A 19,171-nucleotide genomic window follows, 5' to 3' on the forward strand; every position below is an offset into this window, starting at 1 on the left:
GTGGAAAAGCCACGCGCCGGGAAGCAGATGAAAGCTATTGACCTGCGCTGGTTGGGAGTGATATATGCACCCTTCAGGTCAATAAAGAAGCTGTTTAGTCAATGCAGCCCTCTGGCTGTGGCATAAGGCGTATTTGTGGAGTCTGGAGGGCTGCTGGTGTTCGCTGGCCGTCGCTTAGCGGCCGGGAGCTCCCTTGGTGGTGGTCCTGGCTGAGACTAAGCTGATTCCAGCAGCCAGATGTCCTATTAACGCTTGATCTTACTCCTGCTTTTTTAAGATAAGCCAATAAATAAGGTTATGTAAGCAACATAACCTTTAATCTTTAACATAAGAGCTTTAATAATGTGCACTTTTAGAAATATTTATGAAAATACAGTACACCCCAGCCGGCTTCCCCCGTGGCAAGAAGACACAAGTGTGCCAGCCTGCTGCTCGTGCTGAAATGCGAAGGGCTGACAGGTACGGAGGCTGGGAAGGTGGCAGCAGCTGAGATGTGGGTGAAGAGCAGCTCCCAGCCCTCGGTGTGCTCCTGGCATGGCAGCATTGGGTCTGCAGAGCCTCCCGGGGCACCCAGCAGGTCTGCCGGGCAGGGTGTAACTCAGGGTGACAAGCTGCTCTTCCTTCTTCTGCTCTGCATTTTTACTTTTCTGCCTGGAAATGTCAGTAAAAGCGAGAAAAAGTGGGGTTTGGTTAGTAACGTGCTGGGTTTTTTCCCCCCCTGTCCTCCAGCATAAGGAGAAGTCAGCTCTTGTGCCCCTGTTGCATTTATCTGCCGCTTGCCTGGTCCTCCCCGTTGGGTGGGGAAGGGTGGGCAGAGATCAGGGAACTGCTCTTTGCAGCCAGGTCACTGCGTAAAAACACGGCAGGAAGGCTTCTCTCTGCCATCCTCTGCATGGAAACGGGGTTTGATGGATCTGGTGCTCCTTAGCTGAGGGGAGGATTCCCTTCCCCTGTTTAAGCTGGAAATGAATCATCCTCGTACGCCTGATGCTTCCTACCAGGGAAGATTCTTCTTGCTAGAAGAGAAATCTTTAATCAATGCAGACTGTGCTTGTTCTGCCTCAGGTTAATTTGCTGAAGTTCAGGAAGAGAATTATAAGCTCTTAGCTGCCTGAGCGAGCTCGAGAGGTGAACTGGAGAAGTTGGGAGAGCTTTTTCATCTCTAAGAGCTCGACTTCTGGCAGGGCCAACTTCAGTTTTCTGTGGAGGTTTCAGGCTGTTTGAACTGCACACGTAATGAAGCACTCTGTGAATGATATCCCTCTGGGGAAAGCTTGAGCTTGGAAAACATCAGGTGGAAGGGTTGGTGTGTGTCTGAGGCGCTGCTTTGGGCTTGCGTTCTCCTCGGGGAGGGCTATGAAACTAATTAGCTCCGTGGGTAGGAGGAACATTGAGGTGTCTGGCACAGGGAGGCTGAGAAGTTAGACATCCTCGTTCTGAGCCTTGTGGTCTCATATTTTTGGGGTGTGATTTTTAAGCAGCCTTCCTGGCTGTGGGACACTCCTGAGGTTTGAGGGGCTCGGGCCTAATGCAGGGACTGAGCCCTCACCCCTCATGTCCTGGTGTTGCTGAGGAGCTGGCCCTCGTCCCTGACCTGTGCTGCATCCTGCAGAGCTGTTTCACCCCTCAGGGATGTTAATCTTGCGGTTCGACGTCCTCCCCTGCCCTGCCCATCTCCCCCCAAGCTGCTCAGTGTGTGCTGTGACTTCCCTCAAAGCAGCTGGCACAAATCTCTGTGGAGCAGCACCACCTCACCTCCCTCCAGGCCTGAGCATCGCTCCTATCAATCCGTGGATACCCATCTCCATTCCCTAACAGAAATCGAGTGGAAGAGGTAATATATTTCTATTGCACTTGAATTCATTTCCCACTTGGTTTCTCTGGACCGCTTCCAGGATCTTGTTAGGCACAGAAGGCGCTGCTTGCCTTAAAGGAGGGGATCCCGACCGCTCGGCCACAAACCCCTTGCCCTGCACCGTGACTTCAGTAAAGCCTGCAGAATTGGAAGAGTTGCTCGATGGATTGAGGTGTGTGATATGCCTTAAGCACTGGAGACTGCCCGCAGAAAATGGAGTGTAAAATCCAGAAGAGTTCCTTGTGCTTCATTAGCAGTTGGAGGAACGTACAGGAGCCCCAGGTCCTTCCAGCAGCTGACACTGCTTTTTGTGCTCTTCAGCAGCAGAGCCCCAAATCCACCCTAAAGCAGCTCTTCAGTGATGTAGAGGAATCCAGGTTTCAGAGCCAGCTGTTTGGTGCTCAGTGATCTCGTGTCAATCCTTGGTACGGTTTGAGGTGCTGTTCTGCCAATTGGTTCCGTTGCATCCCAATTAGCAGAGGACACCTGTTCCTTAATTAGCACCATCCTTCCCCTGTTTCCTTTGTTTCAGCTCTCCCTGCTGCAGGAGCTAATAACGGGACCTGAAGGGAGGCTGTGCTGAGCAGCGCGTGTTTTGGGAGGGGGCTGAGACAAATCAGTGTCAAACTCCAGAATAATTTCCAGCAATAGAGTTGGTGTCTACTTTGGTTTCTCTGGATCTTTGACCTACTCTTTAGGCTAAAGTTTTAGTCCTCTGAGGTTTGTGCCCTGTCCTAGGACTGAATGACAATCTGTAAAGGGTAGGAGAGGGAGTTAAGATGACTAGAAGAGAGGAACAAGAGGGGGAAGAACAAAAAAGATTTGTAACTGGCTGATTTGCTTGTGTTAAAATGGAAAGTGTCTTAATAGTTAAGGCTGTTTTAGCTCGTAGTCTTGTCAGTTATGCCTGCGATGCTGTATTCTGTGTCATTTCAGCACTTCCTCCAAGCATCCTGAATTGTTTTGCAAATCTGAATTCTCTGTATGCTTTCTCTCTTGTTTTTTCTGCTTGCAAAGAAAAAAAAACACAAGATCTAGCGTGAATGGTGGCCCCGAGGTCGTAGTGTCTTGACCGAGCAGCGTGTGAAACCCAGGGGCTCTCTCCTCTGGTCCCCTTGCTGGATTTACTTTGGTCGTCTGAGAATACTTGCAGTGTGAGGCACTTCCAATTTGCCTTGCAGATATTCTGAAACAGTCTCAAAAAAGGTTTCTTGGCGTTGTACTTGTCTTAAAATAGCTTGGTTCCTGCTCTGTCACCGACTCTGGGGTCGACAGAGACCCGGAGGCTCCGCCGCCTGCCCTTTTGAGTCTCAGTTCTTCCCTTCTGGTGACACCTTTACTTGGGAACTGCTTTAAGAAGTCATGGAAAAGAGCAGCGTGTAAATATTAATGTTGAGTATTTGTCTTTCACATCCTGTTGGGATTCTGAACAAATCCTGACGGCGTGCTCTGCAGCCTCCTCGATGCTTCCGTGCTGCTCGTGGACCTGCTGGTGCATTGCTACCCCACCGCTGGCAGCTGAGAGCCTGTGCTGCCCCGTGGACTGCAGGCAAACCTCTTCGGTAGCACCAATTTGTGTCCCTGGCAGAAATATCTTCTCCCAGTTCACGTTCAGACCTCCATCAAGGTCTGTTGTCTTCCTGCAGCAGTTCTTCTCCGCCTGGACGAGGCGGTGCTCTGCGTGCTGCCCCGTGCCCCAGCCAGCTGTGATGGTGCTGCACAGGGCACTGCTGCTCCAGGCATGGGCTGACAGCAGGTTTGTGTTGTGCTGCACGAGAGAGCTAGAGGAAACGCGTAGGAAACAGCAGCCTTAATGCTTTTTCTGTTTTGGTGGATAGATTTTGCAACCCTGCTGGAAGAGGAGCAGCAGGCGGGTGCCGCGGCGTTCCCAGGTTAGGTGGCTGCGACCCGCTGCTCTCTCAGCGTACACCTAAGGGGGCAGTGAGGAGACCAGCATCCAAGTCAGCAGTGTAACTGTTCAGTTTTGAGCTTCCTGCTCGAAAACGTGCAACTCGGTGTGAATTAAAATGTCCTGGGCAGCCCTGGTTCTGTCGCTGTTCAGCCTCAAAGCCAGCCATCAGTGTTAACGTGAGCAGACTGCTCCCAGCTATTGCTGCCCGGGCCTAAACTGAGCACGTACCTGGACAAAGAGGCTACTGTTTAGTGTTTAATGTTTCATAAAGCTGCTGTGAGAGCCTGTTCTGAAACGTGTCAGTAAAGCCAGGCTGGAGCAGTGATAGCGAGTGGCTGAGAGCCAAGAGGATCCTGTGCTCTGCTCCTGCCCAAGGCAACTTCTGATAACGAGCAGCTTGCTTGACCCCTGGTGTGTCTCAGCCAACCTAGCTGTAAAATTAAGCAACAAAGAAGGCTCTGACAGACATGTCTGGAGGTGAACTTGCAAGGCAAGCTTTGCTTTACTGATAAATTTGTCTTCCTAGCAGAACTTGTTTTTTAACCTGGGTGTTTTTGTTGTCCTTCCAGGCAGCGTTCACTCTACTCCTGGGTCCTTTTACCTTCTTCAATGTGCAGAAGACCAAGTATCTTCAAATCATGACGTCTCTGATGAGATGGATAGGTGAGTCTTGGCAAGCCCCCACCTCTTCGCCATAGATGGAACCTGACTCATGCCACGGATGCATTTTTTTTGGCAAGATATTTGTGTTTGTAAGTGCGTGCTTGTAAAAACAGCCTCTTTCAGGAGGACTGGCCAGGCCTGCTATCTGTGGTGAAGAAAAAGAATGTGGTTTTAGGATAAAGTTTCTGATTGAAACAAAATATTCTCAATCAGACAATCTGGTAGATGAAGGTGTCTTCATCTGAGACTTTCTGTCCTTTTTACCATGTTTGCATGTTTTCCCTGGGTCTTGATAGAATGTGCTCATTGAAAACCCTTAAATTAACACATGTTGCCCTTGGGAAGCATGAGCTCTCCCAAAATCTTACTGCTAAGCTCTTCTGGAAGGACAGGTATTTCTCTTAAAGGAGGTGAGCCATCAGTGTTTGCAGCACTGGTGTCATCCAAAGGTGCAGCTGCCTCACACCTGGCTTGTGTGTGTACATGCACTTAAAAGGGTGAGAGGTGGGAGTGTGCGACAGAGGCTTACACTGAGACTTGTCTTGGGTTGTGTAACCTACACAGGGTGACTGCTATTCAGGGCTAGCAGTTTTCCAGCACCAGTGGCATTTTGGCAGGTTAAAAATCTCCTCGTTCGTGGGCCCAGACCATTTGAGCACAGAACTCTTTGCTTATACCCATCACCGACCTAGAACAGGACAAAAAGATGACTCTCAGACTATTTTCCCACCACGCACACGTTTGACCTGACTTCAGCTGGAGATAATATCCCTTCTCCAGGAGATCAAAGGCCTGTGATCCTGTCTGGAGGTGGCTGGCAGTTGCTGCAGAGGAACAGAGAGCCTCTGTTCCAGAGAACACCTCAGATGGGGTTAAGCAGCCATCACCCAGGAAAATGAGGCTGGATCTTAAGCCCTCGAGTCTCAGATGCTGAGCGGCTGAGTTAACGCAAGCTGACCTCAGTTGGTGTGAAAATCCTCAACTCCCATTTTTCCATGTTGCTGTCTGAGCACATGAAAGGTTTGAAAGCCCCCCCACCATGTCCTTCGCAGAGAGAGGTTATCTCATTAAGGGGGTATTAAAGGAAGGTTTTTTATTTTATTTTTTTAAAGTGTAATCCCTTCAGCTCACTGGCCTGCTTCCAATGACTCAGCCTCCTCTTTCCCAGTAAAGACATCAGTCAGACCTCACTCACCCTGTCCCTGTGACAACCTGCCTGGCCTGCCTTTGCTTTCCCTGCAGCCAGCTGCCTTCGGTTCGGTGATTGCTGAGCCTTGGTGTAAAGGCAGAGCTGCCTCTTCCCTCCCGTGATGGAGAGGGACAAAGGCACTGGTTGGAGAGGTGTAGGGGAAACTCGTGCTCCAGCCTGATTGATTCCTGCGTCAGCCTGCTGGAGAACAGCTGCCCCAGATAATGATATTTAATGACCCTGACAGCACCTCGGTGCCTACTTAGAGCAACAGATTCCGTATGCACGCGATGAGGGATAGGTTTGTTGGGAGGGACGATTTATCAAGCAGCCATGTGATGCAGGGAACAGAAAAGCTCTTGCTGCAGGTTCTGGGATAAGGATGGATCCCATACTGTTCAGATTTATCAAGCTGGCTTCTCCCATGTCCTCACGTCACCTGCTGTCCTTCTCCTCCAAAAGCAGGACGTTGAGTTAGGTGTAGCTTTCTGTTGGCACTTAGATCCTAAAAAATGGAGTTGTTTGGTGCCTTGGGGTCTCTTGAACTTGTCCTGCCTGGATGCCAGTGGCCAGATGGGGACTCCTGTCCTGGTGTCTGCCTTTTCTTTGACTTCCTTTGGTTGTGGTTAGCCTCGTGGCTCTGAACGTGGTTCTGTCTTAGATCAGCAGCATGAATGCCGGAGCTGCCGGCCTCGCTTTTGTTCTGCTGGGTGCAAACTTCCCCAGGGGCAGGGGCTGGCTCAGCTCACCCAAGCCCACAGGTCGGTACGGGTGGGAAGCCAACCCATACTCTGCATTAGGATTTTTAAAACCAAGCCTGGTAGAGCCGGGAGGCCAGTAAGGCTCTGTAACATGCTTACCACGAGTCCTGCCGTGCACCTTTTTCCCCGACCCCATGAAAACGCCCCAGATTTCAGAGCAGCACTGCCTGCCGTGCGGACACAGCGCCCCAGGTGCCGCATGGCAGAGCTGGCAGCGGCTGAGGCTGGCTCCTGGCAGCGGGCAGAGCTCGCTGCGTGTGAAGGTCACTGCTGCTGGTGGCTGCGACGGCGGCAGCGCTGCCTTTGGAAGCCGCTTCCCCTCTCTCCCCTGATCTGAGCACTAATCAGATGTCACCGGGCTCCTCGTGCTCGTCGCAGGCGGCGCGTCCGCTAGCAAAGCCTGCAGGCGTCTCTGTCCGCACCTGGTGGACAGGAAAAAAAAAAATCCTGAAAAATTGAGTCTTAAACGACCTGAACTGGGAGGAAAAAACGGGCCGGTCTGAACAATGTGGAGGTGCAGCAGGGGTGAGCCCTGTGTCTGGAGGTGTTCCTCACCCCAGGTGAGGGACTAGCGCTCATCCCAGGTAAGGACCAGCTCATCTAGCAACAAGGCTGGCACGGTGAGTGCTCTCCTCTCAGGACCGTAGGAGCACCGAGGGTGGATCTGCAGCTGCAGGTGGCCTGGGGCAGGGAGCGGGCTGCCAGAGGCACGGAGCTGTTGGCAGCCTCCTGGAGAAGCAGCTCACACACCTGGCCGCAGAGCCGACTGCTCGCTGCAGGGCGAGTGCCCCTGGTGAAATTCAGCGTGGTGCTCACGTTGCTGCTCTTACCCGTGCTGAAAGATCTTGCTTTTCCTGGAGTTGGCTGGTGTGTGAATGGTGCCTTTTCCAGTGGCAAGAGCTGCTGGCCCTGCTTGGACAGCCCGCTCCTGCTTGTGCCAGAACTGCCTGGGGAGGTGTCAGTGGTCAGAGCACAGGCACCCTGGCCCCAGTCAGCTGTGGGGAAAAATGAGGAAAAATCACTCGTTTAAAATCCTGGTAAAGGTGCTTGAGGTGAAGCCTGGATTTGACCTGGGGCTAAAACCTCGTTGGCTCACCCACTTCTGGAGGTATGTTGCCAAGAGCACACAGGGACCCTGTAAGCACATCAGCAGTGGCAGCCGTCCCCTTGGGGCGGGGAGGATTCCTTCCCCAGCCTGTAATTTCCTCCCTCCTGCCAGCTCCCTTCTACCTCAGCCCTGTGGAGTGCAGAGCTCTTGGTAGCCCAAGTCCCGTGGTGGTTGTGGAGTTTTCCCCAGGTCCTGTACAGGATTCTTGGCGCAGGAGTTTGCCTGCAGAAGGCTAAACCATTAATAATATTTTCAATTTTGTTTGGACTTCAGGCTCTTTTTCCTAAAGGCTTTAAATTTGTGCTGGAGACGGTGACCCAGCCAAGCCGATGCACTTCTGGCAGCAGAGGGGCCCGGCCCTGGCTCTTTATAACCGGACAATAACTGCCTGGCGGTGGCATGGGAAAGGACGTGGATTAAGACAGATAACAAAAGGGGACAGGGCTCGGCGGAGCTCAGCAGCAAACACTGGGCTATTGTGTGTTAAGCAGCTAACCCGATTAATTGCAGCCTGTTACAGCCCGGGATGCCCGGCTCTGTAGGTGGGGGCTGCTGGCTTCGGAGTTATTGGTGGCGTGCTTATTGCTGCTGTTACTGAGTAGTCTGTGGCAAATGCTCCCAGACAGCTCCCACGTGGGAGGTTTGCTTTATGGACTGCTCTCGGTGCCGTATCGTAGTTAGCAGAAGTATTTTATTTTAATAAAAAGCCCTTTTATGGAGGAAGAAGCTTCGGGGTTTGCTGGCTGCAGGCTCCTTCCCTGCGCTGTAGCACAGCTGGATGGTGCCACATCCATTCTCCTAACTGCAGCCCCAGAGACAGATTGCTCCCAACCCTGCCCAGGTAATGATCTCACGATTATATGCCCAGAAATTAAATCTCCTTCCTCTGGCCAGTAAGGTGGAGAGACAAAGGACAAGAACAGCCGGCAGGTGTGTTAAATATTCCCCTGCTACCCCCTGTTCCCTTCCAGGGTGCTTGGTTGAAGGCTTCCTAGGGAAGAAACCAGGAAAGGGCTCTCCGGAGGCATGCTGCTGACTCCCCCAGTCTGTTCAGTTCTTTGGTAGCTCCTTCCCTACCACCAGGGGCTGCAGCCCTCAGGGTGGCCTCCTCGCTGCTCCGAGCAGCAGGCAGGGGAGGGAGCATCCCAGCTCTGCCCCTTTCCCAGAGCAGGGCGTATGGTAGGGACAAGGAAGAGGGAGTTACTGTGAGCCAGGACGCTGTTGCATGTTCGGTTGTTTTAGGGATTCAGGCAAGCTCCTTCACCCAAGTAACTTCGTGTTCTTGCATCCTTTTTGGAGCAGAGAAAGCTGCTGCCGGAGCCCAGGGTAAATAATTCACTAAGAAGTGAATATATTTATGAAGAGGTAGCTAAAAGGCAGTGCTTCTGTCATGCTCGCTCTCGGAGCTGTCGCTTGAGGAGCTCATCTCAGTGGTATTTGTGGGGGCAGCGGGGCGAAGCGGGGCTGATGGCAGTGCAGGAGCCTCCTTGGCTTCAGATGCAGATGGAGAGTGACGGGCGGTGCTGGACGGGACCGCTGAGATCCTGCCTGAGGAGCTGACGTTCCTGAAAAGAGCACTTCATCCAGGCAGCAGGAGATGAGCCGACGGGTCTGAGAGCTGGAGAAGGGGAGCTGCAGGATGCATTTAGCCCTACGTCCCCGTGCTGTGAGGGTCCAGGTGATTTCAGGGTGGGTGTGTGGCACACAGAGCTGCTTTCTGCTGTTCAGCAGGTGAAAGGGTGTGCTGTTGGGACAAGAGGATAGGAATTGTGCTGGGTAAGGCTCAAGGCAAGAAGGGGAGCGTGTGGCTGAGGCTGCAGAGTACCTGGAGTTCGTGGGACACGGGTGCTGTGCCCCCAGTGCCTTCCAAAGCATGCCAGACCCTAACTCGGGTTCATGGTGACACCCAAGTGTGCAATACTCCTTTCTCATAAAAAAGTAACTTGTCATGTGGGGAGAAGCGGCTGTCAAAGCTAACAGTAAGGCCAAGCCAGGAGCAGAGCTCAGAACAACCCCAAATTCTGCGGCTTTATGGTGCTGCTGCCGGAGGTGACCAGAGGAGAGAGGACAATAAACAACGCGGGTAATTTTCCACCAGAAGCAAACAAACGCCTTGGCTGCTCTTCCCTTCCCATATGTTGAGATAAAGCATCCGTGATAAACGCCGGAGTGCAGAGCAGTTTTTTTTCTCCCTGTGCACGGCTGCTGGCGTGCAGGTGTCTGGGGCTGGGGGCAGCTCCACGGGGCCCCCAGCAGCTGCTGGTACCTGGGGGGCTGCCTGGTAACCTCAGAGCCTAGCAAATGCTACCCCGGAGGACCAAGATAAAGCAGCGAGGTGATGTCTAAAGGTTTTATTCCTTTACAAAATGAGTTCTTCCTGGCCCAAGACCAGGGCAGCAGCAGCAGCACCCGAGGTGGTTGCAGCAGGAGCCGGCACAGCCCGGTGAGGTGGCAGGGCGGAGGTGCCGGAGACCCACTGCTTCCACTTCTCAGAGCACCTTTTTCTTGGCTTTGGGGTAAGCTGCATCACACTTCTGGGCTCTTCACACATCCCACGTGTGGCTGTGTGTCCCCTGCTGTGTGAGCAGCAGTCCCCTGCCACCTGGGCTGCGCCTCAGGCTTTGCAGCAGGGAGGTGAAGTTACCCCTGCAGGTCCCCGCTGCCCAGCAGAGGAAGGAGCCACACTCATGTCCCACAGCTTTTGCTCGTACCTTTCTTCTGGAAAGGCATTTCCCTCCTCTTCTCCTTCTGACGTTTCCCAAGAGAGTTGCTGTCTTCAACGAAGAGATCCATCGTGTTTCCCCACGGTCTCTGCTCTCATAAATCCTTCATCTTCCCAGAGACTGCTTTAGGCTCGGTGCCAAGTCTGATCCTTAACTACTCCAGCTCCCACATCGGAGGGAGTAAATCCGGTTCCCCTCTTATCTCTTCACCATCATTTTGTGTAGAAACCTCCTCTGAAGGCTGCAGAAATTTATCAGTTGGTGCTCCGGGTTTCTCCAAGAGCTGCAGGTCGTTAGCAAGTGGCAGGATAGGGCTTCTGCAGGAGACGTGGGGTAACTGGCTTTTAAGAATCGGCATCTGAATTTCAGATCCTCTGTTCCGCCAGCGTGGTGAGCTCCAGCTGTACTCGGATACTGGAAATGCCACAGCATCCCTAATGCCTGGCACTTCCAGGGCTCCCGTGGGCTCTTACGCCTGCCCAAAGCACCGCAGGCAGGCGGCTGGCACTGAGCTGGGGGAACGGCATCATGGAAAGGCATCGGCTGCAGGGTGGGCAGCACAGGTCTTAATTAGGGACGTGGAAGGTGCCTGTGTCTTCACAGAGGCTGTGCTGGGTGTATACGGAGCGGGTGCTCTTGCTTTTTTACTCCTCCTCTCCTGAAAGCTGCCTGCTGTTAAACTAAGTGGGGTCTGCTTAATATCATCCTCTTCAAGAGCGGTCTCCTGTTTTCAGCCCGATGAAGGTTCAAGACCAAGGCTGTGACGAGGAGTGAGCTCCTTCCTCCCCTTCAATCCTTTCAAAGAGAAGGGGCAGTGGGATCGGGGCGATGCCCTCCTCTCGGGATCCATCGTGCCGGCTGATGTGCGCAAAGGGAATCGAGTGGCGCACGTTGGGGAAGGGCGATTCATTATCATTATTTCCTGGCATATTGATTCTCCGCTCCGACAAAAAAAAAAACTCTGTCACACCGACAGGCAGCGGTGACGGATGGCCCTGCCGCAGATGTGTCAGCAGCACGGCGCCTGCTCCAACAAATGGCCCTGCCTGGGGTGGGGGAGCAGCCAGCCGGGGGGGCTGCACGGCACTGCCTCTCCCTAGGGACAGCTGGTGGTACTGGGGTGCTTGTGCTGGGCTTGCTGGTGCAGGATTGAGAGGGGACGGTGCTGGAGAGGATGTGGCTCGAGCTGGGGCAAGGTCATTCTTCTGGCTCTGAGCACACGGTGTGATCCCAGAGGATCCCGAGTTCTGCAGGACCTCGCTCCTGTGCTTGTTTCCACCTTACCAAGTGGCCCCCTGAATTCCCCGGCAGCACGTTTCCCTTCCACGCTTCCCAGCGTGGCTCAATTTGGCATCTTCATTACTTCTGCGTGCTAATGGAGAGGCAGAGGTGGGCCACCAGCTGAAACATCTCCAGAGCATCGTGTTTTGCCTGGGGTGTAGGGAGAGCTAAGCCAGAAACTCATCTTGAGCACCAGTTCCTCAGGAACCTACCGGGGTGGGAACTGTTTTATTCTTGGAGGTTTTTTCTCTTGCAGTAGCCTTTCTACAGAGAGATGAAGCTCATCTATGAGACAGCACTTAGCATTTACAAAGCTGTTTGTTCTGACTCTGCAAAACTATCCATAAACGTGGAATGGGCAGATTACCTCCACTGCTTCTCTCTGAGCTCTGTTATGCTTCTGTCAAAGCTCACCAAACTGTATTTTTAATATCCCCAGGCTCCCATATTTTCTCGGCGTGCTGGTATTTGGATGTGTTCTCATTCATATTCATTCTTCCACCTGCAAGAACCATGGCAGAGCTGCCCTGTCTCTGAATCATCTCCTGAGTCAAGCAGGACAGGTGGCAGTAGCAGTCTGCAAGGGCTGCTCATCTCGGAGGAAAAGACAACATCTCCTTACAGCTAGAGCAGGGGGCTGCAGGGGATGTGACTGGTCAGTGGTGATGAGATGCATCACAGTTTTTGCTTTGTGTCCCCCTTTTTTTTCCACCCACAGTCTCATTTTCATCCTTCAGCTCAAAGGATGCTCAGAGCTCCAGGGGAGGGCAGATGAGACGAGCGGTGTCCTCTGAGCCTTGCTGGCTGCAGAGCTTCTCCGCGGTGCGTGGGCTTGGAGCGGGTCTAACACCTTGTAAATCAGGGCAGGCAAAGCCCTCGATTGCTTTTTAGGGACTGTACAAAACGTGGATCAAAACAAAGCTTTTGTGGAACCTCCTAGCAGTCCGTAGCAGCCTTGCTTTGTGGCCCTGGCTGCTGGTGGCCGCGGTGCCTGAAGGGCTCATCCCTGCGGCGTGGTGCTCGCCCGCTCCCTTCTGTGCGTACGGAGCAGGCTGAGGCTCTTTGATGACCCCGTGTCTGTCTTCGCAGGGGTTCTTGCTGGCAAAGCAGCTGCTGGACAGTTGATGTGGCACCTGCAGGTGCCACGAAATATTGTGGTGTGAGTCCTTCAGCCCGCTGTGCGGGTAGAGGAGGATGGGAGCGGGAGCTTTGTGTGCCCGCAGGGTCCTGCGCTGCCTCTTGTCCGCTCAGAGCTGCCTGTCAGTCACAGCCTGCCAGCTTCTTTTCATCCTGATTTATCATCCGGCATAACTAGGTTTCAGAGTTTCATTTTGGGCTTGCCTCCTCCCAGGGACAGGCAGATAAATCTAGCATGCAAATGCTTTAACTCTCTGGTTCCAGGAGCGAGGCGAGAGGCTCACCTGCTGCAGGCAGCGAGAAAACAGCCCCCAGGGCAGGGCTGCTGCCAGCACGGGGCTGCAATCGGACGGGGGACACATCCAGTCCTCCCAGCACCATCTTTCTGAAGGGCAGTGCATCTGCAGAGCAGCAGTGGGCAGGGGGAGCACAGCTTGCCTCGCTGGAAACAGCACTGGCTGGGATCTCAGTGTTGGCTTGTCGCTCCTCAGAACTTTAATTTCTGATGGGTTTTATCTCTGGAAGAAGTCTGTAAGGAAATAAAACCAAAGTGTATGGGAGTTCTAGCTTCTGGAGGGATAGGTTTCAGCTCATCATTTGGGGAATCCACTGGGAACCCCGTCTGTCAGTGCTTCGTACCAAAACCATGCCGGGGCAGAGGGGAGCTCTGAGAGGAGCCTCCCAGGTGGGGAGAGGGAGGTGTCAGCGTGCATCCAGAGCTGCCCAGCCCGCTTTGCCTTCTTCTCAGGGCACCTTCCCTTCCTCGGAGCCTGTGCCTTGTCTCTTAGGGCTGCCTTGCTCTGGCTGGTGCGCCTGGCACGAGTCTCCTCTGGTGAGGGCGATGGGGAGCAGGGGAAGACACCAGCCCTGCCTGTGCCCACGGTGTGCCTCTCGCTGCCTTGAGTGAAGGTGAGGGAAATCGCAGGCACCCCGAGCAGTGAATTGCTGCTCTCTGCAGCCCTCTGTGCCTGCTGCTGGGGCTGGAAATGGTGCTCAGCGCTCCTGGGCTGGGCTGGCTCTCCCGGAGCTGTGAAGGAATGGGTGGGCTGTCATCCCCCAGCCCTGGGTTTGTGGAGAGTGGTGAGGCTTGTCCTGCTGCTGGGAAACAGCTGGAAGTGAGAGGTTTCCTTGGGCAGTAAGAGACGAAATGGGGTGGTTGGTAAGTGCTTAGCACAGGGCTGCTGTGGGAAGGTGGAGGGGAACTGCTGAGAGAGGAGCCAGCGAGGGGTGGGGGTGCTGGGGGGGTGATGCTGGGTTGTGGTGAACCCGGCCTCGCAGGGGATGGAGGCAGCGAGCACCAACAGGTCTGTAACTCACTTCTAGCCCCGTTCCTGGCGAGTTTTCCTGCCTCAGCTGCCCGCAGCAGGCAGGCTGCTCCTGGGCACGGAGCGCGTGTCCTTGTCACCCTGCGCTGGGTACCGCTGGCCTGCCTCCTATGGCCACACAGCTGCCTGCTGCTCCGTTTAATTCCTCTGTTTTTATTTATGATGTTGAAAGCCATGCATAATACCGGTGTCAGCAGTTTGTTATTTCTCTCATTACCTGATAATTCATGGCCGGGCTCCGAGGCCTTACCCCAGCGCAGCAGACGGCTCTGCGCGAGCCACCCTGGCCCATCCAGCGCCAGCGTCGGGCTGTAAATCTGGCTGCTTGCTGCCCTGCCAGGCAGCTTGCTCCCCTGCTCCTTTTTAACTCCAGCCCCTGATCATCCTTCCCAGGTGGATGTGATTTCTCCGATGCCAGAATTGGCTTTCTGCGGGTTTTATGTGCCATGCTAGGGATAATGGTCCAGCGATAACTGCTGCTGGCTGGCGTTCCCAGCAGCAGAGTAAATCAGGGTATCGGCCCAACCACCTCCACTCGTTGTGCCCCTGGCACGGAGCTTTTTGTGATAAGCTCTGCGAAACGCTGTTAGGCTCTTCCCTGACACGAGTGAAGGGTAGACGAGCAGACTTCGTGCCGAGAAGCGATGAATTTTAATAGCAGCTTTTCGGTGCTGTTTTAGTCCCTTCCAGACTGGCTGTGCCACCCTGGGATTAGCTGCAGCCAGCCTGTTCCTCCTGCCTGGGCGATGGCTGGCTAGCTCTGGCGCTGTCGTGCCTGACAGATCGCAGGGACGGGACAGCTCTGCATGGCTGCTGCTCCCCTGCACCTGCCTGCGCTCGTGGGTGAGGGCTTGGAAGCGTTGGTCTGGTTGTAAGCGTGTAGAAATATTGCTGGGCTCGGCTCTGCAGCCAGGCTTAGCCTTCTCTTCCTTTAGAGGTCAAAGCTCAGACATCTCAGGCGCTTTTAAACGGGGATATTTAGCCAAGGTGCAGAGCAAAGCACCCTTGGGGTCGTGGAGGAAGAGGGCAGTGGTCCCGGCAATGTTCGTGTTACACATCTGAGGGACCCCGAGCAATTATTTGCTGCTGGGGGGGGGAGTGGGAGTCCCGGAGGAGGGAGATGCCTGCCAAAAGCCCTGAGCCTGTTCCCTGATGTGCTGACAGCAAGTGCTGATCAGTTCCTGTGCTCTTTGCCTTTGTTATCCCCCATTCCCCAGACACAAGGAGCAGGGCGAGAGCTGGGGCCAAGGCCGAGGTGCTGCCGGGAGGAGGGCTGGGGGCAGCGCGGGGCCGGGTTTGACCCCAAATCTTCTCTCTGTCTCTCCAGCCTTCATCCTCATGATCATTCTGGCCCTCATCCGCATCAGCCGAGGCCAGGCTGAAGGCCACCCCTCCATGGCCCAGCTGTCGGGCGTCCGCAACCTCTTCGGGGTGTGCGTCTACTCCTTCATGTGCCAGCACTCGCTGCCCTCCCTCGTCACGCCCATCTCCAAGAAGAGGCACGTCAACAAGCTGGTGCTGCTGGACTACGTCCTGATCCTGGCTTTCTACAGCCTCCTGTCCTTCACCGCCATTTACTGCTTCCGCAACGACACCCTGATGGACATGTACACCCTCAACTTCACCAACTGCGACATCGTCGGCGTCGCCTTCATCCGCTACTTCCTGGGCCTCTTCCCCGTCTTCACCATCAGCACCAACTTCCCCATCATCGCCGTCACCCTGCGCAACAACTGGAAGACCCTTTTCCACCGGGAAGGGGGCACCTACCCCTGGGTGGTGGACAGGATCGTCTTCCCGGCCATCACGCTCTTCCCCCCGGTGCTGGTGGCTTTCTGCACCCACGACCTGGAGTCCTTGGTGGGGATCACGGGTGCCTACGCCGGGAACGGGATCCAGTACCTCATCCCCGCCTGCCTCGCCTACTGCAGCCGCAAGGACACGCAGCTGGTCTTCGGCAGCGGGACGGTGAACAAGCACCTCTCCCCGTTCCGCCACACCTTCTGGATAGTCTTCGTGCTCATCTGGGGCTTCTCCTGCTTTGTCTTTGTGACTGCCAACATCGTGCTGAGCGAGGCCAAGCTCTGACGGGGGTCGGCGCCCTCCCTCTCGGCTTCCAGAGACCGCGACCCCGCTGGGACTGGAGGGGAAGAGGTGGCGTGGAGGGAAACTTTTCCTCCAGGCTGTCGGCGTGGCGGTGCGGGTCCCGCCTGGACACGGCCTTTTCCTCCCCCCATGTGGGTGGAGAGGGCTCAGCCTCGTCCCCCTGGTTCTCAGCCCATCGCCGCCTTCGGCTCCGTTTGAGCGTCGCCGGGGGCGCTCCCCTGGTGCTGCGGGTTTCGGCACGGGGGGAGAGGCAGCCGGGGCTGCTCGCTGCAGCCATTAGCTCAGAACCAGCGGGAGGGTGGGGGAGAGGAGTCCCCAAAACCCGGGGAGCTGAGGGGAGGGGAAGGAAATCAGGGTGGGCACAGCCCTAGCTTGAAGCGAAGGGCCCTATGCTCTGTTACACTTTCTTTTTCCGGAGGCATTAACCTGGTTGTGCTCCGGGGAAGGAACACCACGAGTTGCCCAGGATCTGGGATCTCTCAGAGCTGGATTTCTCCAGGCTGGGAGTTTACTCTCACACTTCTCACCCTGCTCTTTGCTGTGGCAGCTTCGCGGCCTTGCTGCCCGCTGACTTCAGCTGGCAAAACCTTTTCCCGTTTCATACCGGGCTGGTGCAAGAGGCCAGACCCTGACGGCAGTGGTCAGGGTTTGTGCGGGCTGGGAAGGTGCTAATTACCCCGTGCTGCCAGGCGTTACCTGCGAGAGCTCTGGCTGTGCACACGGCTGCATTCCCAGCCTCCTGTGCTGGGTAATTAACCCTGAAACGAGGTGGGTGTTAACTCAAGGGAGCAGGCGGGTGCCAGCAGGGGAAGGCAGTGCCGTGGCTCAGCTCTGCCTCCTCCCTGCGGGAGCTGAGCTCCCAGGCCTTACAGGGGAGGGCAAATGAACTGGTCCTAAATCAGTCCCAAATCCCATCTCTCTTCTGCACGGGGTTGGGGTGGGTTTTGGCTGGTCCTGCTCGGCTTAGCTGGGTTTGCTGAGCCCCCAGGTGCCTCTGTGTGTGTGTCGGGCTGCCCCTTTCCTTAGCCAGGCAGTGCTGGAGGTGATCAGTGCAGCTTTCCAGGCACTTCTGAGGCTTCTGTCGGTCACTGCAGCACCACGCGGCCACAGCCAGCACCGCTTCGGGGTGGGAGGCTCTCAGGCAAAGATCCGAGGGGGTTTTGTAACAAAAGGAAGAACTTAAAGTTTTCACCTGGAATATTTTAAATCCTTTTTTTCTCCTCTGCCCTTCTTAAAGCAGGTTCAAAGCCAGGTGCATGTCCCTTACATCCTCTCCTCCTGCCCTCTGCACTTGCTGCAGCATTGAGTGTCACCGCTAGCTAGGAGCAAGCTTTGAACTTAAGCTCTTTTTAATCAAGCTCCGTTTTCAAGTAGGACTTTCTCCTTTCCATATGACCTGAAGTGCTCCTCCCGGGGGACTATGCAAGTACCTGGAGCTGTACAAAAACACTCGATGGTTTTTTACAGCAGAGCCCTCCGCCTCTCGAGCCCCAGCGCTGCGCCTGTGTCCTTGCCAAGCTGCTTGGAGAGGATGCAGGGGGCCTGCTTCTCTCTGCTCCAGCTCCATCCAAAACAGCCCTTGGCAGCCCTTGCTGGCGAATTTAAACATCCCCAGGTGCTGCGGGGAGGCTGATGGGGCATCCTCGCTGCCAGATGAACACGTGGCTCCACGACACGTAGCTTCACAGGTGGCTGCTGCCTCGCCTGGGCTGTTTGGAGAGCAAAACCAGGGGGCAGCTGGGCTGGGGGCACCCTGCGTGGCGTGGGGCAGGCGTCTGCCACTGCCCCCTTCCCCTGCTCGCTCCCCTGCTCTTGCAGAGCCTCGGCTGCTGGATCTGAGCCCATCACAGGCACCCCGATGGCTGGGGCATGCTGAGCTGAGCCCCCCCGCTCCTCCTGGTGCAGCTGCAGTGGGCGCAGCCAGCGGGAGGGATGTGATGCCAAGGAGACCGGGTGTGGGTTGGTGCAGGGGGCCGAGGCTTTCCCTATCCCCCCTCAGCCTCCTGTCCTTTCATTCAGCTCAGCCTCAGCCCTCCGAGTGCCCGTTTGAGGTCCTTGCTGCCCCATTTCAGTGCCAGCCAGAGCAGGGGCGCATCCCTCACTGCTGTTACTGCGCCTCCACTCATCCTCCTGTCCCCGCTCAGGGCTGCCCGCAGCCTCCCCTTCCCTCCTGCCCCTTTTTCCAGCAGCCTCCACGTGCAGGGGCTGGGCTGAGACCTCCCGGCCCTGCACACCCTCTCCTAGCCTCCTCCCAGGAGCTGGTCATCCCATCTCATGGTCTCACGAGCCCAGACGTGCCTTCTCTGCCCTGGCCTAGGTGACCAGCTCTGCTCTGCCGTGGCACCTTGCCTGGAGAGCTCTGAGGCGCACGAGAGGTTCCTGGATCAATAACCCAGAATATTCCCAGATGCCTGCAGCCCTCATGCAGCAGCAAACCCCATCTGTCCGAGGAATTGGGGTGATGAAGGGAGAGAAACTCAATTTTTCACCCCAAATGTGACAGCAATGCCTTAAAAACGACGGGGGGGAAGCGGGCAGGGGGCGGCTCAGCAGAGGAGGGGCTGGGGGCCGGGCGCGAGCTCCCTCCTCTCACCGAGCAGCAGCAAACCTGGTTTGATTTGCCTGTTCCTGACACCACCAATTCATCCTCGCAGGTTCTCACGCCGTGCTCGTCCCGACTGTAATCGGTTTTCAGAAAAAAAAAGGGATTAAACCCAATAAAACGCACACACTACACCCGGCTCTGCCTCGCCTCTTTCCTTCCCCTCCTCGCCGGGCAGCGGCTCCCGGGGGGGCTCCTGTGACGGATGGGGCCACGAGCCAAGGAGAAATGGCAAGCGGAGAAGCTAATGGAGACCTCACCTCTGCTTCCCCATTAGCCTCCTGCCGCTCGGGCCGGTGGCTGCAAACTCAATTAAAACATCTGCACTTTCCCCTTCTCAATTACATCTCCGCACACTTAAAACCAAACAAATTGAATCGCTCGGCTGCCTCGGGCGGCGAAGGCAGTTTCTGCCAACAAATTTATTATCGCCATAAAGCGCGGCTTGATTTATGTTAAAATATTAAAACGCAGCTTTATGATGGAAATAAACGCTTTCTGCCGTGCTT

The 19,171-nt window shown here is 55.3% G+C and overlaps 1 protein-coding gene across 3 annotated transcripts in view; it reads left to right on the forward strand.

The window, feature by feature from the left end:
* TMEM104 (transmembrane protein 104) overlaps positions 1–16,342 on the forward strand; it is a 39,603-nt gene extending 23,261 nt beyond the window's left edge. For all 3 annotated transcript variants that reach the window (XM_032199894.1, XM_032199897.1, XM_032199896.1), the window contains 2 exons: positions 4,337–4,430; positions 15,282–16,342. In XM_032199894.1, the coding sequence (XP_032055785.1) occupies positions 4,337–4,430; positions 15,282–16,042 (855 nt within the window). In that variant the 3' untranslated portion in view covers positions 16,043–16,342. The remainder of the gene's footprint in view (positions 1–4,336; positions 4,431–15,281) is intronic.
* The last annotated feature ends 2,829 nt before the right edge of the window (positions 16,343–19,171 follow it).

Source organism: Aythya fuligula, chromosome 18 (assembly GCF_009819795.1).
Source record: "Aythya fuligula isolate bAytFul2 chromosome 18, bAytFul2.pri, whole genome shotgun sequence".
Taxonomy (NCBI): Eukaryota; Metazoa; Chordata; class Aves; order Anseriformes; family Anatidae; genus Aythya; species Aythya fuligula.